A 22,500-nucleotide genomic window follows, 5' to 3' on the forward strand; every position below is an offset into this window, starting at 1 on the left:
TTATTTCTTTGTATTTAATTTTTACATGAATGCTTATCCTTTCAAGAGTATTGTGTAAAATTTTGGGCTCAATCAAAGCCAAACTGACAAAGATATTGATTTTTGAAAAAAAAAAACAGTGTTACATACAAGGCTCAATTCATCTCAATGCAACATAGCACAAAAACCACTGGACCGATCGATTTGAAATTTTGAACACATAATCTGTACTCTATTTGCCGTCGAGTTTTTATAAAAATTGTTGATACTTTTTCTCTTAATTTTTTTTTTAATTGTGTAAATTGTCGTTTTTTTAAGGGCAACATCGAAAACAGCATCACTTTTTCAACTTCAAAAATTTGTCAAAAGTCGAAAAATGGGAAATTCGATAAAAACTTCCCGGGGCTACCTGGATAAACTTATAATCTAACAAAAGAATATTCCTTTGTGTATTTCTGATGACCCGTGCACGTGGTTACGATGTGCACCGCAAAAAGTACATATTTACAAACAGTAAAAAATGTACAAACTTGCCTTTCTAGATTGGACGGCATGAACATAGTTTTGAATAAATCTTCCCCAAAATAGTGCCAAATATTCTTGAAAAGTTGTAGTTTAAAATGACGTTCACTTAAGGTGAGTTGAAAAAATTAAGTTGAATGGTTTCTGCACAATAAATCGTCCAAAATAAGCCTCTTTTTTGACCTGGAAATAACCACCTTAGGACCTTAATTGTTGTGCGAGTCGAGTTGCAGCGGCCGTGGCTTCAATGATGCTTTCGGGCATCTAAATTGATGGATGGTAGCACAGATAGTCTTTCGTGATTATCCCCGTTTCTACGCCACGTTTTTCTTCATCATTCGTAGCTAAGAAAAAACCCAGCGCCAGGTTCAAAAGTCCGATCGAAGAAAGGTAACAGTTGTAGTGCTGTACTTCTGTAGTTTTCCAAAGTTACGGTACATTTTTCGCCAACATGTTTTTATCATGTAGTCTGGAAAACGTCTGGAGGCGATGCTGAATCGCCCAACACCTTTTACTGACGTCCGGCATCGCCCAGTTTGCATGCAAGTGTAACGCTCTCAATAACATTGAAGCGTGTGCGTGTGTTTGTTTAAGTAGCGCGCGCCGTCATCTGTCAGTGCTGCTGCTGCTGCTATTGCTGCTGGCACTTGTTGTGTTCTGTATCACCAAGGGGGATAAGGGATTAAGACCAGCCAACCAGCCAGCCAGCCAGCCAGCCAGCCAGCCAGCCAGCCAGCCAGCTACAGCTGCAGCACCAAATGGTCAAACCCGTTAAAAGGCAATCATGGTTTCAGGACCAGGCCTGCGCGGCAGAGAGAGAGAGAAAGAGAGAGGGAAGGGGAAAACCGGAGGAGAGGCATCATCGCGCAGCAATTGCCCAAAAGCCCTCGCTAGGATTTCCTTCATCCTTCGTCCTGTGGCCTGGTCTGATGTCCTTACACCTTACACCATCGCGGTGCCGCCTTCCTCCCTTCTTTTTTAACCCACGAATACAGCGATGTGAAAATGAAAATGAGCTGCTCGTTTCGTTTTCGACTCCCACCCCCACCCCCACTCCCCCGTTCCGGGCCCTTTTCCCTTCGCTTCGCACGAGAAGAACAATATACATATAGAGGAGAGAGACAGAGAGAGAGAGAGAGAGCGAACGTTCCGCGAACGGAACGCAGAACAAAAACACCCTATTGCCTGCCTTCCTTCTCTTCCTACTCAACTCCCCCGTCCTCCGCCTGGCAAACGCGTGACAGGACGCGCGTCAGACCCCCCCGCGGAATGCTTCGGGAAAATGGAAGAAAAGCCAGCGAAACGGCGCGAAAATATGGGACAAAGCATAAGCGCACCATCGCGCTCAGAAAGGGGGGTGGGGGGTTTGGCCAATGGCGGGACAGTGCAAAGGAACGGAACGGAACGGAAGAACAAAGTCATTTCCCGTGAGCAGCGCCACCACCACCACCACGGCCACGGATAGAATGGCCGAACGGCCAGGGGCTCCGTGGAGCCAGGAGGGCGCTCACTCCTCCCTCCCCCCCCCCCTTTCTCCCTCTCTCTCGCTCTCTCTCACTGCCGAAAGCCGGTCAAAAGCCACTCTCTGGCACACCACTTCGCCTATATAACTATAGTCGCTGAATTTTAAACCAGTTTCAATGTTTGCAGTCCTCCTGCCAGAGCCTGCACCAACACCATTCCACTCGAGCGAAAGAGAGACAGAGAGAGAGAGAGAGAGGCAGAGAGTGAGAGAGAAAGAGAGGATGGAGGATAAGTTTTCACCGAGTTGGGGTTTGCCGTGAGCGTCAAGAAGGCCTCCCTCCCACACCCCCTCCCTCAGAAAAACCTTCCACAAACCTTTTATTTTACTGTTTTTTTTGTTCTTCTTCCTTCCTTCTGGTGTTGCTGCTGCTGCTGCTGCTGCTACTACTGCTACTGCTGCTGCTGCCACCATTTCCATTTCCCTCACTTTCACTTTTGCCGCTCTCTCTACCCCCCTCTCTCTCTTTTGCTCTCGCTCATTCTGTCTTTCTCCCTCTGGCGCTGTGTTCCTCTCCCCCCCCCCTCCCCCCTGGCCTGGTGCCTAGGAGGAGCAACCGTTGCATTAGAAGAACATTCGTGTGCTTTGTGTGCAGTTAAAAGTTAGGTTAGGGACCGACCGACCGACAACCGACAACCCGGAGTCGAGTGTTCTTCGTTCGAGTTGTCTGTGTGTCTGTCTGTTTTGTGTACGTTTTGTGTGTTTGCAGAAAAGATGAAAACCTCTTTTCTCGCGTGCGCACTCTCTCTCCCTCGTATGTGTGTGTGTGCGTGTGTGTGTGTATGTGCTTGGTGTACAAACAAGTGTTGATGGCGATGCTTTGATGCTTTCGACGAAGGCGAGGCGATGGTGGTGGTGGTGGTGGTGGTGGTGGTGGTGGTGATGGCGACGGTGGAGGACCAGGGAAGGGTGAGGGAGGGAATTTGATTTGACGAAACTTTTGGATTCAGAATACTACCGACCAACCAACCAACCAACCAACCAACCAACCAGCAGCTAGTAGAGCCTCGCACTAGTAGCTAGAAGGGTCTCGAGCGAGCGAACGAGCAAAATGGCTGACGAAGGTGTGAGGTTAAGGTGGGCTGCTATAGCCCCTGCTGCTGCTGCTGCTGCTGCTAACCTCAAAACAGGCGAACGAGCGAGCGAGCGAACACACACACACACTCTTGGAGCCATGCCAACCACCCTCTCCCTTCCACCCGTACCACGCCAATCGATCGCTAGGCTCCCGGGAGCGGCGAGCACCACCCCCCCGGGCCTGTGCGTGGCAGATGGGATGAAGGAGCAGGGAATGGGGTGGCAGGCCCCAATCTCCAATTAAGCGATTTTCGAAGGAAGGGCGTCAAAAACCAAAACAAAAAAAACCCCAAAAACCATCGCCAACAACAACAACAACAACAAGCCGGCGATTACCTCCATCGCTTTAACTCGCAACACGTTGTTTGTGTTGGGCGTACGCACCCCCCCCACCCCCCCCCCCCCCTCAACGTACCGCTCTGGGGGTGAGGGAAAAAAGTTTCTTCTTCTTTTCGTTTTTCCTCTTCTTCGTCGTTATTTTTTATAATTTGTCTTTCGCCATATTAGCGAGCGTTTAAGTTCTCGCTACCCCCGCTCCCACTCGCAGGCCGTAAATATGGATGAGAGGGGGAGAAATAGGGGTGGGGGGGAGGGTAGAGTGGATGGCGCGTTGCTCTCGACGCGACGTTCGCGTCCCTTTTTAAAAGTAATTATTCCATTAAACGCGCAGGGAATGCGCAAGACGGGGGATGGAGGGAAGGGGAGGGGTGGTGGTGGGGGAGGGGGATGTGACCCCTGACCGCATAAATGGCTGCCTCAGGTCAGTCAGGTTCAGGTTCAGTCGCCTATTTGCGCTGCGCGCCCCACCTACCAACCCCAGCCCCATCCCCATCCCCAGCAGCAGCAGCAGCCCTTAATGGGTTTTGCGGTTGAGAATGTTGGTGATAGATGAATGTGTAGGGATGGTGGGGTGTAGGGGGGGGGGGGGTGGAATTGCCAACGGAAGTCACCCATTTTCTGTTGGTGACCCCCTCCCCCACCCCCCACCACCACGGAACCGCTTACGGCGGTCCACGTTCACGACGGGACTAAATATGAAAGTCCCTTCCCTGCTGCTGCTGCTGCGGGTGTCAAAATGTCCTCGCCATTCCACCACCAACTCTCTCCTCGGTAGCCCCCGTTTTTCCCACCCCCGGGTACCCGGAGTGGCGGAGGTCACAAAATCCACAAAAATGCCAGCAAATGGCGACAAAAGTACAAGCATAAATGAGCGCCGCGCGCCCAAACGCCTTCACAGCAGCAGCAGCAGCAGCAGCAACGAGTAGATGACAGACGGGTAAAAGGGCAAACAACACACACACACACACACAAACAGCGGGCACACTGGACCCGGTTGCCCCGGAGGCAAAGTCGTGTCCGAAATTCAAATCGACGACGACGACCCCCAGGAATGTCATCGAAATACTTATCGTGGGTCCGTTTTTTTTCTTCTGCGTTGCTGCTCGGAAGGGTATGCGAGAGAGAGAGAGAAAGAGAGAAAGAAAGGAGAAGGCGGAAGCTCCATCATCCCTTAGCACCGAGGGAGGCTCCATCACCCCTTAGCAGCAGCAGCAGCACCGGAAGCGTGTCGAAGCGAAGTGACGTTGGCGAAGGATGAGTTCGATGGAGTTCGACAGGATGTTGCTCTGTGTGTGTGTGTGGGGAGGGGGGGGGGGGGGGGGGATGGAGGCGTTGGGATAGATCGTACCTGATAGAATCGGCGACATGTGACCGGATCGGCAAAGTTACCGTTCCCCTGATCCGTGGGGCATTTGAATTCCTTCTCCTCCTTGTTCTGCTGCTGCTGACCTGCGGGTCGCCCCGGACGCGTGAACCGGAAACGAGAGAAGAAAGAGAGAGAGAGAGAGATAGAGAATGAAAAAGGAAGAAATTTGGGAGCAACGCAACGGAAGGAAGAGGAAGGGAAAATAAAACACGGAAAACAAAGCGATAACGAGGAGTGTATCGACGAACGAGCCGAGGCGGAGGTGGAGGAGGTAGAAGAAGAAGAAGACGGGGGGAAGAAGAGCAGAGGGCGGGCGGCGGCGAACGGCGGTCGTAAGCAAAACAATGGTGCGAATGGTGCGAATTGGCGCCGAGCCGCCAGTCCGCACCAGAGGGGCGGCAGGGTGGAAAGGAAAGGAATGGAATGGAATGGAAGGAACGCGGTGTGGTGTGGGCGTTCCAGGATCGAGGGTGGATGAAAATGGTGTATTGAAATGGTTCCTTCTCACCGTTTCCTCCCCCCCGGTGCCCGGATGAAAATCTGCCCAGTCCGGCCAGGGGGGGGGGGGGGGGGGGGAGAGTCCGGACGGTCTTTTTTTCCGGAAGTCCACCCCCGGCGGCGGCGGGCCACCAGCATCTTTTCACAGTTCACCACAATTTGGGAAAACAAACAAAAAATCCCCCGGCCACAGAGCGCGTGAAGAGAAGTGGAAGGAAGAAAGAGAGGGGCCTGGAGGAAGGCAGTAGGAACAGAAAAGAAGGAACGAAGCCCTCACCCTCACTAGGTGTGTGTGTGTGCGTGTGTGTGTATGTCCTACGTAAGGGCCGGCTATAAGGAGCCTTTGGGTTTTTTCTTCTTATTTTTCTTCTGTTTTTTTTTCTCTGTTGTTCGCTCGTTTTAGGTCCCGGCCTCCCCGGCTCTTGTCCCCGTATGCCGTGTGGGTGAAGGGTAGGGAGGGAAGGGGGGGGGGACTGATGCCGACTACCGGTGTGGGCGATGGCCATTTAAAAGAAATCCATCCCGCGCCCGCATGTATTTTCTTCCCATTTTCTCCGCCACCCCGCCGTTCTCGAAGCATTCCTTTCCACCCCTCGGGGCGTGTGTTGGCCCATAGCTTGCTTGCTCGCTAAGGCCCGGTTTCGGTTCCTTCCGCTTCCGCTCTGTTTGCGCATCGGGAGTGGCGCAAGCATCATCTCTCGGGCGGTTTTTTCTTCTTCTTCTTCTTTTTCTTTCTTCTCCTGCCCTGCTAGAGAGAGGGCGCGCGAGTGGGGAGGGAAGCCCTGATCTGAGCGACCGGTCGGACGGTCGGTCGGTCGGTCGGTCGGTCGGTTGGGTTTCAAGCGAGCGAGCGTTTCGCTTTCGGTTCGCTTCCGATTTGCCCAAAAAGACGCCGGCCCCCAAAAACCTCCCCTAACCTTAAAAAAGCGGTGGAGATGAAAAGGAAGCAAAAAAAAAAAAGGGAAAGAGGAAGCAAACCTCCGGGTCCTTAAACGGCTACGGTAGCTTCGCCGCCCGCCCTCCTTCCCGTTCTACCACCGAACTGCCACCATTAACCTCCCCCATTTCATCCCTCATCCCCCTCTCCCTGCCATCTTCGCCATCGCATCGCATCGCATCGGGGCGCTTCGTCCGGGCGCCTAAATTGCTGCAAAGCATACCCCGGGACACCGTATCTCACTCACCTTGTGAAAACAATTCCCGATCTCTCCGCCCGAAATGTCCTTTTACGTCGCCTTTTCTTTTCTTGGTTTTCTTTTTTTTTCTTCCTTTCTTTTTTGGTTTTTTGGTTTTGGTGCGTTCGTTCGGTTTTCTTCCCTTCGTTCGCTCTTTTGGGCCATAGATTGGGGGTGGGTGGGTGGATGGGTGGCTCGAACATTTGCACCCCCTCCCCACTCACCCGCTCCCTCCCCTACCCTCCACACCCCCTGGGTCCAATACGAGCCCCATTCAACGAGAGGCCTCAGGTCGCCAGAAGTCAAATTCATAATGTTCCAGGCATAAGCGAGCGACCGAGCGAACGAACGACCGACCGCATGTGTGTGTGTGTATGTGTGAGAGAGAGAGGCATTCAAACTCCCTCCACCCCCCTGGTCGCCATCAACCCCTCCGGGCGACTACCGAAAATTGGTACACAACGGAATCCACCCCAATAGATGAGGCGCTAATATTAACTTTCGGGAAAAATTGTTGCAGACCTCGAGGCACACACACACACACACACACGATGAAGGTCCTTGGTTTGGTTTCGTTTCGTAAAACGGTTCACGACGAGGACGAGGTTTTAGGGGGGGACGCGCGAAGGAAGAAAAGGAGGAGGAAGAAGAAGAAGAAGCTTAGCGGAACAATTTAAATGGATATGTCAACCTTTTGCCTCGGCGCCGCCAGCAATGGCACCCCTAGCCCTCCCCCCCCCCATCCCTCTCCCTCAAGCACCCGCGGTTGCACCATGATGGCGGTGGCCACCATCACCACCACCACCACCACCACTGCCACCGCTAGACAGCAACCGGAATGGCGGTTGCTAAATTATGCTAATTCGTCTCGGGGTCTCGCCTGCTCTCTCTCTCTCTTTCTCTCGCTCTCTGGGCATTCCGGAGGGGGGGGGGGGCGGATGGCGCGCACGCTCTCCGATCCTTGCGGTCGCCCGCAAACCCGAACGAGGGGTTGATGCGCAGGGGCGGGAGAGTGTTGCTTGCCTTTTATGCAAATGGTAAGTAAAAATCCCACCCGATGGAATCGATAATTTTTCGTCGTCGTCGAGTTCGTAGATCCTCTTCAACCGTCCTTCCCTTCCCTCTCTGCTCTCTCTGCTCCGCTCTGCTGCCTCTGTCCGGGGGTGAGGGTGTGGTGGAGAAAAAACCGCGAAATATAGAAGTGACAGACCACACGGGCACTGTCACCATCATCGCCTCGTAATTACACATAAAAGCGAGCAAACAAATGGTAAATGGAAGACGGTGGGTGGGTTGGTGGGTGGCGGTTTTGCACCCGCCTCGCACGCCATTGTTTCACTCGTTCGTCGTCGTCGTCTTGATGTGCGAAAATGGATTCCGCGTACTTTTGAGGGGGTTGGGGGTTGGGGGGCGCTAAATCCGAACAATCCGGACTCTAGGCAGCAGCAGAAGAAGAAGCAGAAGAAGAAGAAGAATAAGAAGCGAAGCGTGTCATCCCTCCCTCTCACCCTTCTTCCTCCCCTCCGAAGGTCCCTCCAAGGCAGGATTCGGTTTCGGTGTGGCTCGCGGTCCAGCGCGGTCCAAATTAAGCGATTTTGAGGGAAAAGCTGCTCGGAGAGGGGTGGCAGGGAAAGGGGAAGGGGGGTGGGGGAGAAGGGAGGAGCTTACGCGAGCGTTTTATTGCTCGTCCTACGCTTCGAGGCGCTGCTGGATTGAAGTTTTTGGGAAGGGCAGGGCGGGGGTGGCAACGGGGGGTCGGTCAGATGACTGGGCAGCCCCGTCGGTTGTCACTCGACCACCCACCCACCCATCCACTACTATTACCTCTTCATCTCCAATCCCACCCCCCTTCCCCCTGTCCCCCGAAAAGCCCGGACTAATTGAAATAATTGCCCCTTGATAACCGAGCCCTGGAGTATCCTCCCCCTCCCCCGGGGGTGTACTTTCGGGGGCCTAATTTGGCGAAGGGAGACGGGAGGGGAAGGGAGGCTGGTTGCCAGGGCAGGTCACAATCCCCCCCCCACCACCCCCCGGCCCTCCGTCCTCCCCATGATTGTCCATGATGAAAATGGCCGTCGTTTGTGGTGGAATTTTGCGTTGCGTTGTTGCAGCAGCCCTTCTTCTGGCCGCTACTGATTATGTGCGCGCGCGTGTGTGTGTGCGTGTGTGTGTGTGTGGGCGAGTTCCGATGGACCGAGAGATAGAGAGAGAGAGAGCACAATTGGGTTCATGCGGATGCTACTCCTTGCCAGAAACCCGGAAGGGGGATGGGGTGTCGAAATCATCGAAATACACCGGAACACTCCCTCTTTTGGCGAACAAATGCGGGCCATGAGCGTGTGTGTGTTTGTGTGTGTGTGCGTGTGTGATGTAACCATGCAACGATGGTGTCGCCACACGCTGTCTGCTGCGTGCAAAAAGGCCGCCGTTGCTGCTGCTGCTGTTGCTGCTGCTGCTGCTGCTGCTGCTACTGCTGCTGGGACTGCTTCACCGAGACCGAGCGTGTCGATGCCCGATGCGATGGTTTTTACCTACCAGCACCAGAGTCTGGCACAAAAATAGGACGCAAAACCTACGACATCCTCTTCTTCCCATCTCCTCCTCCTCCTTCTCCTTCTCCTCCGCCGCTAAATTGTGTTTTGATAGCAGGCAGAGCGGCCAAAGTTGTGGCCTCCTTCAACTGGTTGGAGCGCTTGGGAGCGCTACTTGGGTCGGAACCTCTGGCTAAGCTGATGTTCCCATTTCGGAGGTGGGTGAGGGGTGGGGGGGGTAGGGGTGGGAGGGCACTCTGGTCTCAGTCGTCGGTCCCAAACTCGTCGACACGTTGCTGCTCGTCGTTCGTTGTCTCGATTGTCACACATCCCCCTCCCCCATCACCACCACCACCACCCTGCGCCATGGACCTCCCTTTCCGTGCCACGGATTTCACGGTCTTTCGGTGTGCGGACCCGGGGACCCGGATTAGGTCACACACACACACAAACGGTGAACGTGATGATTTCGGGAGGGAGGGAGATGATGTAATGAAGCGATTGGCGAAGCGGTTTGGCCGGTTCTCAACCCGCCCAGGGAGGGGGAGGGGGGAGAGGTGACCTGATACTACTCCGGTCCGGTCCGGTTCTGAATGGGGGATGGAAAACCCCGTCCCCCCCTATCCCTCCGTTCCATCACACGATCTCACCGGATGTGCCGGAATGTAAAGGTCAGAAGCTGGCTTTTTTTGGGCGGGTGGGTGGGCCGGGGGTGGAGGCACACGTAAAAGCACGGCGAACAGAAGCGAGCGAGTCTCCAGGGAGGACAGAGAGAGACTTTCTCTCTGGTTTGCGTGCGTGCACACCACTCACTGGCCGTGCGCGCCGTGTTTATGTGTGTGTGTGTGTGCGTGGGGGGAGGGGGTTGCTTTCGCACAACTTTCTCTTTTGCCACCGGCCTGTCCTGGCGACTGTGCGATTGGCGAGCAAATGGACGCCGCGAACAACGACGACGACGACGACGACTACGAACCCGGGGTTGTGTACCTGAGGTGAGGTGTAAATGACACCGACGTGAGCTCCCCTCGTGGGGTGCAGCAGCAGCAGCAGCACCGGTGCTCGTTACCTGTTACCGAACCGAACCCCCTGGACCGGAACCGGAATGCGGAGTCGGAATGCAACTGCATAACCGGTGTGAGAGCGGTGTGAGAGCAGTGTGGGAACGGGGAGGGGAACGGTCAGGAGAAGTGAGCAGCAGCAGCAGCAAAAGACGTGAACAATAGAGTGAATGACGTTGCGTTGCACTCTGGCCATGGGCACCATTGCGCCACGCGCCATTACGCGCACCTTTTGACCAATGCCAAATTGGTCTGCTGGTGGTGGTGGTGGTGGCGAGCGACAAGAGAATCTCTCTGCACATGTAAAGGTGCAAGCGGTACAGTTCTGGTTAAGTGTTTGGTAGAGTAAATTGCAAAAATTGCTCTCACTGCTGACTGATTGCTGATTCGGAAATGAGGATGGGACTTCAGTCTAGACACGGAAAGCGTCTACAGGTATAGCTGTATTGTGTTCCTTGACAACACGTACGTCAAAATAAATAAAAAAACAAAACAAAAACCAATCTGCACTCATTTTTCCATTTCGATTTCTATACTGCAGATCGCAGAAGAGTGATGGAACGATGAGTGAGTTCGTGTGAGCGTGCTCGCGTATGTGTGTGTGTGTGTAGGACTCAAGGCCCCTTTGGCACGAAAGCCGATAACCAGACGACAAACCCCGCAGACGACAGACCGCAACCGCGCGCCGTCTGGCGTCTAGCGTCTGGCGAACGGGTTCGAGACGAAAGTGAAACAATCTCTCGTCGGTCGCAGCGAGCGGAATAAGGAAGTGAAGCCGGTGGCATGGGGAGCCTCCAGGGGTGGGGGGTGGTGGCGAATGCCTGTAAACCTGTTTTTTTAACGCGAGGCGCGATTCCTTTCCACCCGGGATCCCGAAACTTGTGTGTTTTGTTGTGTGGTTACGATTGTTCCTTCGATCGCTGACCATCGTCGCGGGGTCGCTTACGCAACGTCAACCGCGACACGGGACTGGGGACGTAACGTCGTCGTCGTCGTCGTCTTGTGTGTGTGTGTGTGTGGGTGTCTGGCTCTGGCATTCAGGATACTAGCGGCCTCGCGCGTATATCTATTTGCGGACACGAACGCGGTGTGGGTTTGGGATGAGCCTGGGCTGGACTTCGGATCCCCAGCGATCTATAACGCAGGATCCGCTGGACGCTCTGACGCTTACGTGAATCAACTTGTGTAACCACCACCACCACTACCTGCCCCCATCTGCCAATACCACACAACATCAACAAATGGTCGGAGGATTAAGCAGCCCGCTAACCGCAAACACAATCGACGCAACGCAATCGGCGGCGCGCGCCATCGCGCCATCGCAACGATCACTTTCGCGGAAGTGGCGCTTCCGCGGACATTACCGGACCGTGGTCGCGGTCGCGGTAGACGCCCGGTAACTTCCGCAGTTGCGGCGGGTCGCGATGGCGCTCTTGCTGCTCGTCCGTCCGTCCGTCATGGCCTTGGCTGGATGACACAACACACCATGGTTGTGGTGCTATGGCCGAAAAGATATGGGGATGCGTATCCAAGGACGCCATGCCCGACGAGGTGTGGTAGATTATTCGTCTTCTCCCTTTCTCTGTCTCTCTCTCTCTCCCTCTCTGTAAGGTAAAACCTGTACTACCAGTCGGCACCAGATATTCTTCAGGGTTGCACCTCACGCCTGGAATTATTTCGCACGCAGCTCAGTAATACGTAGCAATAACCCGGGCACTCTCGAGAGCAAGAAGGGAGGAAGGTTAGAGGGGGAGTGGGGGGAAGGGGAGGGGTCATGGTCGAGGGGTTGGCGCTCCTACACGCATGATTGAGCTTAGGTTAGCGTCTGTTGAGGGCTGTTTTTTTTGCGGAAAGCGTTAAACCATTGTGGCTAGTAGATAGAATGGTACGTGAGTGTGTGGATATGTATGAATATGTGTGCATTGTTTACCGTTCACTAAGCTGATGGCCACCGCTAGCAGCAGTGCCGCTACGATTGGCGCTCTCATCGTTGCTGCCACCCCGTCCTGTTCACTTCCTGACGAAGCTGATGAGACTGAGGATGACGAGGAAGAAGCTGATGATGATGATGGTCGTCTGCGGCTGCGTCGCTGCGTACCTCGTGGAGTACGCTACTTGTAAAGACCTCAAAACACTTCACCACCGACGCTCGACTTGCACCGCATTCGCACAACGCGACCAAAAATCGAAAAAACGACGAAAAAAAACCAAATCGACCAACAGAAAAACACAAACACAAACACGCACTCAAACTCTCAAAGGAAACGGGCCTGTTGTACGGCCCGACTCGGACGCGCACGCTACGCTTATACACACACACTCTGCGTCTGCGCTAGACGCTAGAACAAGCGGTACACCGGCGGGGATGTGGGGCGGGGGTGCGGTTTGGCAGGACAATGGACAAGCATCCGAAGCCCGGATCCTTGCCGTGTGCCGCGTGTGGTAGTTGATAGTAGCGGAGCGCGCCGTTCGATACTCAGCTCTCGCAGCGACGCTGGCTGGCTGGCTGGCTCTGAAGTCGTTCCGGGCTGTGGCGTGCCACCCTGTTACTGCTACTGCTGCTGCTACTGCTGCTGCTGCTGCTGCTGCTCGGAGTTGTTGTGCTGCCACTCGCAGTAGCGCTTGAATGCACACTGGCACCCCGCGGGTGATTTGGCCACTCAGCTAACCTCAAACCGGTTGTCGGACTCGCCCAAGACGCCAGCAACAGCAGCAGCAGCAGCAGCACTTTGGAAACGACTTGGGCGCCATTCAGCGCCACCAATACACACACACATACACACACATGCCGCACGGGCTTGGGGTAGCTTTCGCTCCGATCGAAAGATCACTCCGTCCGCCACCGGAGGGAGAGAGAGAGAGAAGGACAGAGAGAGAGAGAGAGAGAGAGAGAAAGAAATAAAGAGAGAGAGAGAGAAAGAGCGAAACACGTCGCCGACCCGTACGTCAATTGCGTCAAAGATCGAAGCCGTTGCCAGCGCAACACACCAAGCCCTTTCGCTTAGGTAAAGAAGGGAAAGGAGAGGGGAAAACAAGAGAGCAGGGAGTCTTGTGGAATGCCCCAGCAACAGCAACAGCAGCAGCGCACCCCGAACAACAACAACAGCAACGACAGACCTGGGCAGCTCATCTAGAGCGGATGCTAGAGCGTTCCTTCCTGGTACCACCGAGATGGCCTTGCAGATAGCACCCACCCCACCCCGCGTCCCCCCCCCCCCTTCCCCCAGCTCGTCAATCTTCTAGTCATGGTTCTTTGGCCTGGGGAATGATGGACCCTTGGCTAGTGGGGACCCTAGCTCCAACCATGGCTTTGGAGTCGCGACTGGACGCGCGCGTGAAAGTTTCACCATTGATCCGGCTAAGGCAGGGCCGAGCCGGCGGGGAAAGCGAGCTGAGGCGAGGGAAGGGAAAGGGAACGGGAGTAGAGGTGATATTCTGGAAATTGAAGGAAAAAAACACGACATTCAAAAGACCACGAACAAAAAAAAACGGAAACGAACAGAAACAAAAAAATGGTGAGGAGGAGAAAAATGGTGAAATGCAGCGAGGCGATGGGGAAGAAGAGCAGATGTGGCGGGGGGGGGGGGGATGATGGAAGGGAGAGGGTGGTGGCGGGGGGGGGGGGTTTGGTACGGGAGGGAAAAGTGGAAACTACTATTATGCCAAAGTTTTCAGCTATTTTGAAATGCCGACCGAGGGAGGGGGAGGGGGATGGGGTAGTGACTAGAGAAGAAGGGTAAGAAAGGGGTGTGTGGGGGATTGGGGTGAGGGTGGAGAAGCGGGAGGCAGGAAAGGAATAGTAGAGGATTGTGGGTGGGTGGGTGGTGGTGGTGGGGGTGGTGGTGGGGGGGGAGGTGGTGGAAGGCAGAGTAATGCAACTTTTCCATCGAAACAGACGAATAATAAAGCGGAAGCTGATAATCAAATAAGTGCACAGAGAGAGAGAGAAAGAGAGAGAGAGAGAGAGAGAGAGAGAGAGAGAGAAGGAGAGACAGACGTCCGAGTTACGGGTATTGCCACAGAGCCGACGACGAGAAATATGACGCACGAAAAAGAGAGAGAGAGAGAGAGAGAGAGAGAGAGAGAGAGAGAGAGAGAGAGAGAGAGAGAGAGAGAGAGAGAGAGAGAGAGAGAAGAGAGAGTGAGGTTATGGACGCGCTCTACGTGCGTAATCATTTGCAGCCGAACGCATAGCTCACACTCGGGAGAGGGTCGTCGGAAACGGGTGCAGTAAGGTAGAGTCCGAGGGGTGTCGGGGAGGGGGTAATGCCCACCTGCATTAGCTCTTTATCTCTGCGCTGGCCCCGCGCGCTTTATTCTGTTGCGGCCATTGCCGCTGCCATTCCAGCTTTCGCTCAACGCCTCACGATGGCCGCCATTAGGCCTTACCTGCCGTTTGCCGTTTGCATAGGAAGGAGGAGGAAGGGTTTGGGGGGGATGGGGGGGGTGGAGCGTTCAGTAGCGCCCCGGGAGAAGATAGAGGAGCGATTGCTTTGCTTTCTCTTTTCACTGCTCCCTCAGCCTCAGAGCCAAGTGCTGTAGCTGCTGCTGGTAAGTTTTCGTATGCATCACATCCCCCGCACCACTGCACCACTCTCCTGTCCTACCCTCTACTCCCCCCCCCCTCTCTCTCTCTCTCTCTCTCTCTCTCTCTCTCTGTCTCTCTCTGGAGGCCGTTCTTTGAACTAGTTCCCGCAAATTTGCCGAGTTTCCGAGCGAGTCGCAAAATCCGCGAAATGTTAATGGTGTGCGAACCCGGTTTTGACGCCACCACCACCACCACCACCACCAGCACCGGCAGCAGCCAAAGAAAGAAGAAGAAGAAAAACGAGAAATAAAAGAAAAAGAAAAGAAGAACTAAAATAAAAAAATAAAAACCCCGCCAGGGACAACCAGGGCTCCTGTGCCTCGCTCGCTCGCTCGTCCGCTTGCTGCTGAAGGCCCTTGCTATGATGGCAGACAGATTTATGAGTGCCACCAATCGCGCCCTCGCGCCGCCGCCTCACCTTGCCACCGAACACCCGAACACTCCGAAAAACTCGTTGCCATTTAAGCGCCGCCTGGCAGGCAGGCAGACAGGCAGTTCAGTGGTGGCTGTGCAAAGTTTTGTGCCGAAGCCCAGGGCCGCTCACTCTCGGACGTGTCGTCGATCGCATCCGCGCTTCGATGGACAAACCGGACGGGTGAGGACGGCCTTTGCGCTCATCGCAACAACAACAACAACAACAACCGGGCACCAGAAGGAGTGGGCGCAGCGCACCGTTGCGCCTGGCGCGAAGGGATGGAAATGATCGACGATTTGCAAACCTCCTGCAGCACAGAAACACACACACACACACACACAAGCAGACAGACACTGGCACTGGCAAAACACATAACCTAACTTCTGGAAGCGGAAGCAACAAGCCACTACCCCCGGGGCTCTGGCCGCCTCTGGCCACACGCGCGGGGGGGGGGGGGCTTCTGGCCGTTCAGGCTTCACTCGGTCTCTCCCGGAGCCTGGAAAATGGCTGCTTCCACTTCCGGGTGCTACTAAACCCCCCCTGGACGTGGGGTGGGAGGGTGGTCATTCTTTCAGGGTTTATTTTACTTATCAGCAGCAGAACAAACGCCGGGAAATGGATGGTAATGGAGAGAAAGAAGGGGTGGGGAGGAGGTGGGGGTGGGGGGAGGGGGTGATGTTCCGATAGCGATCGGATCGGAACGGAACAATGTCGTGAAGCTAGAGCCTAGAGATGCTCGACGCGAAGAGGTCGGTGTGTGTGTGGAGCAAGGCAATCGATTCGAATCGGGCAATCGATTGTTATTGTGACGATAATGATGATGATGATGCAGGGTTGATGCAGGGATGATGGCAGAAGGTATCCATCCATCCATCCGGAATGGAACATCATAATTAACCTGCGACCTTTGAAGGTCTCATCGTGCCACGCGCTAGGGCAGCAGTCCCCGCTATTAATCCCAGGAACCCGGGGAGGGTGTGGTGTGGTGTGCGGGGGTCGCTCCCAAGTTACAAGTCGTGTGCATAACGCGCCCGCGAATTAGCGATAGGCGAGTCCAAGGTGCTACCCTCGACACTCCCAGTTAATTGGAAAGACACACACACACACACACGCGATTAAGGGGAGTCCGAAACTCTGTGTAGTTTGTGGTGCGCAATCCTGGCGCGTTCTGCAATCCGCCAGCTACAACGCCACACGACTCTGGGTCTATTCCTCATTTTCTCCCTTCTCTCTCTTCTCACTCACTGCCTACTGTGACTTTTTACCCGGCCCACTGACGCGCAATATTATTGCAAGCATTGAACAGGCCTACTAACAGTCCCTGTTGACGTCATTTGCTTTTTTTTGTAAATTTTGTTATTAGATCTTCAGTTTAGTTTCGCTCACTAAATGCTGCACTGCCAGACGATTGACGACAGTACGCCAATCCATGCCCAACAACCGGCATCAATGTTCAGCCTCTCCTGTCAGGTCTCTTCGCTTCAAGACACCCTTTGCCAGTGAGTCTGAAAATCGAGCAATTTTCTGTTGACGACCCTTATTCCACATCAATCAGTTCAGCACATTGATCAATATTATTGGGCGGAGTGGCGTTTAAAGCCCAGCAGCAGTGTAGCAGTAAAGCCGTCGAGTGGCGCACTGTTGTTGTTGGTGTTGCAAAAAAAAATTGCTGCTGCCGGGCTGCTCACTATCCCTGTGTTTGTATATAGATATATACAGTGGAAGCTCATCTTCCGGTGCCTGTTCGTATTGTATTGACCTTGGGGGCCGGGTACCGGGCTATACGCGTATTCGCTACTCGGACTACTCGGGGTAGACCGGCCGGCTTGTAGTGGTGTCCCAACAGTGGTGCGGCGTATTGCAAATGCTGCTGCTGCTGCTGCTGCTGGTGCTGCTGCTGGGCAACACTACCGCTGAGTATTGCTGGTATGAGTTGGCAGATATGGTTAGAGTGTGCCGCGCGCCCGTCTCCTAGCAGTCCAGTCTCTCTGGGTCCTCCGACGGACTGAAGTCGAAGTCGGTATATAAGCAGGAATACAGGACGTTGTAATGGATTAGTTTTTAATCAACCACCGGAGAACCCGGGGGCCATCAACGGGGTTCCTCGAGCAGGCGAGCAGCGTTCGTTCGAGTGAGCAAACCACTCCGCACACCACCACCACCAACACCACCACCACCACCATTAGCCTCTCCCTCTGGTGAGGACTTTTCTTCCCGACTTATAAGTGTGTGTCGTGCGTGTGTGTGTGTGTGTGTGTTTGCTTAGCGAATCGTAGCACTACCCGGTTTTTGGAACCAAAGGCAACCGGCGCGCCGACCGTCACTCCGGCAAAATCCTGATTACGATTCTCTCTCTCGAAAAAAAAAAACAACAAACAAAAGAACAAAACCAAAAAAAAACCCAGAATCCGGAACGCCGCCGTGTCGGAGCAGAAGTAAAGCAGATCAGATTGCTTCGGCGCGCGTAGGCAGAGGCCAACCAGGGCAACCAAAAACCAAAGGGCGTCAACACTCACCAACACGCATCTCCACCCCGCAACCCCCTTCCCCCTGCACATCACCTACAACCATCATGCTGGGTAAGTGCTCATCCCTGCATCCCATCATGGCCACGGCAAGATGGTGCTGGCTTTGCACAAAAACAAAGCCCAGCCCAACCCAGCCCAGCAGACACACACACACACACACACACACACAGCTCATTAGCACCACCAGCGGAATTTGCTGGTGGTGTGATGAGTGCTCATCGACGTCGTCAACGCCACCGGTCGAACCGCCATAAAAGTGAAGGGCCATCGACGAATGGATTGATATCGACTCGATTTGCCGATTCCCGGGCCAGCATTCGCTAGCTGCGAGATGAAAATGACGCTGGCTGGCACAGCCTTGTGCTGCTGGCCGCGCCCCGATTGTTTGTTTGGGCCGCTTAGGCCATCTTTGGCGAGCGAGCATTAATCATGTGCGTCTGCCTCTCGTCTCCTTTCGTCCGTCGGTCGGTAGCAGTCGGTTCGCTGCATCTCTGGCTCCTGCTTAGCCTGGCGATGGCGGCGGATGGCGATGGAACGTATGGAACGACGACGACGGCGCCGCCACTGACGACGACGGAGCGTTATGACGTGGATACCGACGAGCTGTCGACGACGATCAGCAGCCCGCAACCGACAACCGAGCAGTACGCCGATGAGCTCCAGGAGCACGATCACGACCGGGAGTGGGTGGACAAGGCCGCCTATCAGGTGTACTGCCAGCCGGCGCTGTGCCTTCGCTACACCGGTGAGGGCGCGCCGGTAGCCAGGCGGCACGTGGCCTGCGCCTTCAACGGTTCGTTCAGTGCCGAGTGTCCGCCCGGTCGCATGATACTGCGGATCGATGCCCAGCTGCGCCAGTACATCGAGCAGCTCCACAACGAGGCCCGTTCCCGCTTTGCCCTCGGTCTCACCGCCGGTGACACACTGACGTTTGCCCCCGCCATCCGGATGCCCACCTTGGTGCGTTTCATTTCGTTCGTTTTGACAACTACTTTCGCATTAGACAACTATTGTTCTCTTCTTCTGCTTCTGCTTCCTGCGTCACCCAGCACTGGGACGACGAGCTGGCCAACCTGGCGGAGATACACGTGCGCAGCTGTAAGTTCGAGCATGACGAGTGCCGCAGTACGGTGCGGTTTCTGCACGCCGGCCAAAACCTGGCGACCGGTTCGTTCTACCTCGAGCAGGACATCTTCCGGATCGTCCGCAACCTCACGATGCTCTGGTACGCCGAGTACGTCGATGCGGTACAGGAGGTGCTGGACCACTACACCCGGGAGTACATGTGAGTTTCCCGGGGGAACTGAAATTTGGCATTTCCATTGATCTGGGTGTGTGTCTGGGTGTGTCTGTGTGTGTGTGTGTGTTGTTGCAGGGCCACCATCGGGCACTTTACGCAGATGATCTCCGACCGGAGCGCCAGCTTCGGGTGTGGCATCGTGCTGTACCCGCAGAAGCTGGGCGACTTTGTCTTCAAGCAGGTACTGTACGCGTGCAACTATGCCATCACCAACATCGTCGGTCAGCCGGTGTATCGGCGCGGTACCGTACCGGCCAGTGGTTGCGTCACCGGTCCCAATCCGGCCTATCCCGGGCTGTGCAGCGACGCAGAGAATGCACTTATCCGACCGACACCGGAGTACGAGTGACGGGGAGCTGGAACCACACATACATACACTCAAACTCACACACACACACAAGCACAAACACACACAAACACACTCGGTTCTATCGTACTACCGTGTTTTTTTTTATTCACCACCGAGAGGAGGAGCATTTGGAGCAAAGATGGCGGTAATGGGGTTCCCGGGGGCAGCCGTCAGACGGGGCATGGGCCTTGTTGTCGTCGTCGTCGTCGTCGCCGCCGTGGCTGATGCGGCCACAGATCGGTTGGCCGATTGTGTTGATGGAAGAGTAGTTGCAGCACAGGATGAAGGTAGCGCACACCTTCGGTGGCCGGTACTCCCGGTACGACACCAGCGAGCAGCCGAGCTTGCACACGTTACAGTTAATCAGCTGCAGAAAGTGGCCTATCTGGTACTTGCGTTTTCTGAGCCCCCGCCGCGCAAAAACGAAGGTGAGGAAAAAGAAGGAGAAGAAGAAGAAGAAGAAGAAGAAGAAGAAGATGATGAAGAAGAAGAAAATGATGACGCCATAACCTCACATGAGCGATGGGTTGGTTTCGAGATATCTATCTGCTTGGTTCACCTCCCCCCCGCTGATACCACCTCATCGGTAATTGATCGATGTGCGAAGCGGAGGAGGCGACCAAAGTATACGTACGATGAGCGTTGGGAGTAGTGCCGTACGTCCGACTCGTCCGTATCCCGATGTTCCGCGAACCATCGATCAACGAGATGGAGAATCACATTCCGCAGCACGTTGATGTTGAGCCGCTCCCGGGCCTCCTGCTGGCGCACACACTTGGTCAGCTTGCCGAGCGTCTGGCCACTGTGGCGGTAGCGGCTGGTCGCCCGGCACCGATCGTGCCCAAACCGGCACGAGTTGAGGTTGTACCGGCACATCTCGGCCATTTCGTCGTCCCACGAGACGGCATACATGGGACCGTACCGGTTGCCGAATCTGCTTACCTCGCCCGATGCGAACTTGTCCCGCAGATGGTTCATGTGGCCGATTATGACGTGTCGGTGGCGGGTAAGGACGGTCAGGTTGACATCGCTGTACCGGTGGCAATCGCCGTGCAGCTCCCGTGGGGTACCGCAAGCGACGTGATGCTCGCACAGGGAGCAGTACCGATTAGTACCGTGGTGGTGGTGGCCCAAGACGGTAGAACACAGTAGGAGTAGGGCCAACACTAGCACCAGCAGTGGCAGCAGCAGCCGTGCCGCACCGCGTCCAGACGACGGCATCTGGTCATTTGATCTGGGGTTTCGCGAGCTAGCGTGTGAGCCTGCTGTAGAGTCTCTATATAGGGTAGCGGGAGCTGCTCTCTTTTTTTTTTTGTTTTTATCTATAGGTTTATGTTAGTAATTTGCGGCCAAAAGTCGTGATTCGCTTCCATCGTGCTCAACTGTCATAAAATCCGCGTTTCTGCCCATTACTGCGCCGCCCGATCGTTAAAGAGCAGCGTTCTGACACCCACACCGGACGCGGCCAGCTCCTAAGCATCTAATGACAAAATAAATGGCTAATAAGTAAAGCGAAGCAAAAACGGACGAGAATTGAATTTAAAAAGTTTGAATTTTTTCGAGTTCGAAATCCACATCCTCGTTCGCCGCTAGGGCAGGTTTCAAGTGGAGTTCAAAATTGAAGCACCCTTGAGATGTTAACACGCTAGAGCTCGTCTTTAATTGAAATTTTCACCGTTTTCAACCTTTTGCTCACACGCACGTGTCCACATGGATCGCTCGAATTGTACAGAGGGATTGCCGTGAGTGAATTTCAACCATTATTTAATTACTTCAACTACCAGCTTTAAACACAATGCTCTGCTTCAATCCTACGAAACGTCACCGCCCGGTGAAAATGTGTGGGCTCCTAGCCGGTGCGAGCGAAATGGATATATAAGAAAAATCGTGTGTGAGAGAGAGAAAGAGAGCGCGCTTGCACCTCAGGTAGAACGAAAGAGATGTGGGAGAAAGAGAACGAGAAGTATGGTGCGTGCGTGCGAGCAGGAAGGGGGTACCACCACAACATCGTCGTCATCAGCTTGCAATCCGCCCCCTTTACGCAGCCCCTCAACGGTTTTGGGTAAACTATACTAAGCTCTCCGCCTTGTAGTGCCTCCGTGCGGCCAGGGGTTCCCGAGTTTCCGCTAGCCAGCGAGCGAGGTGACGCAGCGTGTAAAACGGAAGAAAAACGGAACACGGAACGCGGAAAAAGCGAAAAGCTCGCAGCATCCCAGCCAGCATCGGTTAGTGTGATATCCCGGCGTGAGTGAGCCTGCGTCTGGTCGTGAAGCTGCGTCTCATCAACAGACCCACAAAAGTAAGCTACACACCACCGTCAGCAGTAGTGCCAGACAGAGGTTGGGCTGGGCGCTACAGAGGCAACCAGCCAGCCAGCCAGCCAGCCAGCCAGCTAGCATCACCAGCAGTGTCTTCTTCCACGTTAGTCTGATTGCAAAAACGAGAGGCGAGTTTTCGGGGGCAACGGTAGTTATCGGTCGCTGCCATCTCGAGCGAGGTGACGCGATGACGCACCGACCTCCCAAGGTCTCCCGGTACCGCTTCCCGGGGGGTGATAGGTAGCTCCCGGTTGTCCCAATCGTCCGATAACTCGGATTTCTGCGAATTCCGGTCCGGGCGACAACCGTAGCGACTTGTCAACTGTGTGTGAGGTATGAGAAGGGTGGGGGAGGGGGGGGGGGGGTGTAAGGTAGGTGAGCCCTGCGAGCCTGCTGTATGTGTTTGTGTTGCCGTGGGTAACACGTAGCCACCTGCGTACAAGCGGTAGTTTGCGACCACACGGTATGCGTAGCGAACAGCAGCGAGCCAGGCCAGCCAGCCAGGCCTCAGCCAAGCCAGCCAGCCCCACCAGGCCTCTTCTACGCTGCCTCAGCGCTTTAATGCGGGCGTAAACAGAGCAAAACCAATTCCGAAAAGCGTTGCTGTTGAGAAAGCGGATCGCACGCAGAAAGAGAGAAAGAGAGAGAGACAGAGAGAGAGAAAGAGAGCGAGAAAGAGGAAGCCCTGAAGGGGGGGAGGGCGAATGGTGGTCTGCTGCGAGCGCACTCACAGGACGGCATCTTCTCGGCATCAGCGATCAACTTGGGTAACCGTCGCCGTCGTCGTTGTCGTCGTCATCCGCGACCACGATGAGTCGTCGTTCGTGAGGTGCACCAACCAAAGCATCGGTGCATCGGCCGTTGCAGCAATAGCGCACCCATCCAGACACCAGACACCAGATCAATTATGTGTGGCGATGTGCAGTGATGTGTAT

General features: G+C 54.7%; 4 protein-coding genes across 9 annotated transcripts in view; 2 read left to right on the plus strand and 2 right to left on the minus strand.

Annotated features, from left to right (window-relative positions):
* The window catches only part of LOC125953622 (chitin deacetylase 1), a 16,661-nt gene extending 3,973 nt beyond the window's left edge, over positions 1–12,688 (minus strand). The window contains exons 1-2 of the mRNA XM_049683308.1: positions 11,998–12,688; positions 4,788–4,888 (exon numbers count right to left, since the gene is read on the minus strand). Of these exons, the coding sequence (XP_049539265.1) occupies positions 4,788–4,888; positions 11,998–12,055 (159 nt within the window). The 5' untranslated portion in view covers positions 12,056–12,688. The remainder of the gene's footprint in view (positions 1–4,787; positions 4,889–11,997) is intronic.
* Positions 12,689–17,147: 4,459 nt separating this feature from the next.
* Positions 17,148–19,254, plus strand: LOC125951421 (antigen 5 like allergen Cul n 1-like). 2 transcript variants are annotated; one of them, XM_049680253.1, is made up of 4 exons: positions 17,148–17,649; positions 18,071–18,558; positions 18,648–18,883; positions 18,974–19,254. In XM_049680253.1, exons 1-4 carry the CDS (start codon positions 17,643–17,645, stop codon positions 19,245–19,247), a joined length of 1,005 nt encoding a protein of 334 aa, XP_049536210.1. In that variant the 5' UTR covers positions 17,148–17,642; the 3' UTR covers positions 19,248–19,254. The 2 variants fall into 2 exon arrangements, with proteins under 2 accessions (XP_049536210.1, XP_049536220.1); XM_049680263.1 differs by having other exon boundaries at positions 18,074–18,558.
* Positions 19,255–19,353: 99 nt separating this feature from the next.
* LOC125951440 (antigen 5 like allergen Cul n 1-like) overlaps positions 19,354–22,500 on the minus strand; it is a 6,798-nt gene continuing 3,651 nt past the window's right edge. The window contains exons 2-3 of one of the 2 annotated variants that reach the window (XM_049680297.1): positions 19,882–20,727; positions 19,354–19,648 (exon numbers count right to left, since the gene is read on the minus strand). In XM_049680297.1, the coding sequence (XP_049536254.1) occupies positions 19,354–19,648; positions 19,882–20,468 (882 nt within the window). In that variant the 5' untranslated portion in view covers positions 20,469–20,727. Of the gene's footprint in view, positions 19,649–19,881; positions 21,014–22,500 lie in introns of those variants that run through there. The other variant, XM_049680288.1, reaches the window with a different exon arrangement.
* LOC125951357 (uncharacterized) overlaps positions 21,248–22,500 on the plus strand; it is a 16,248-nt gene continuing 14,995 nt past the window's right edge. The window contains exon 1 of one of the 4 annotated variants that reach the window (XM_049680150.1): positions 21,248–21,546. The gene's annotated coding sequence lies outside the window, so the exon portion shown is untranslated. Of the gene's footprint in view, positions 21,547–21,754; positions 21,899–22,067 lie in introns of those variants that run through there. The other 3 variants (XM_049680192.1, XM_049680160.1, XM_049680168.1) reach the window with 3 other exon arrangements.

The sequence above is a fragment of the Anopheles darlingi genome, chromosome X (genome assembly GCF_943734745.1).
Source record: "Anopheles darlingi chromosome X, idAnoDarlMG_H_01, whole genome shotgun sequence".
Lineage (NCBI taxonomy): Eukaryota > Metazoa > Arthropoda > Insecta > Diptera > Culicidae > Anopheles > Anopheles darlingi.

Coding starts and splice junctions, on each gene's coding strand:
- LOC125951421 (XM_049680253.1), top strand. Junction 18,559..18,647: donor CCATCCGGATGCCCACCTTG/GTGCGTTTCATT, acceptor TGCGTCACCCAG/CACTGGGACGACGAGCTGGC. Junction 18,884..18,973: donor CACTACACCCGGGAGTACAT/GTGAGTTTCCCG, acceptor GTGTTGTTGCAG/GGCCACCATCGGGCACTTTA.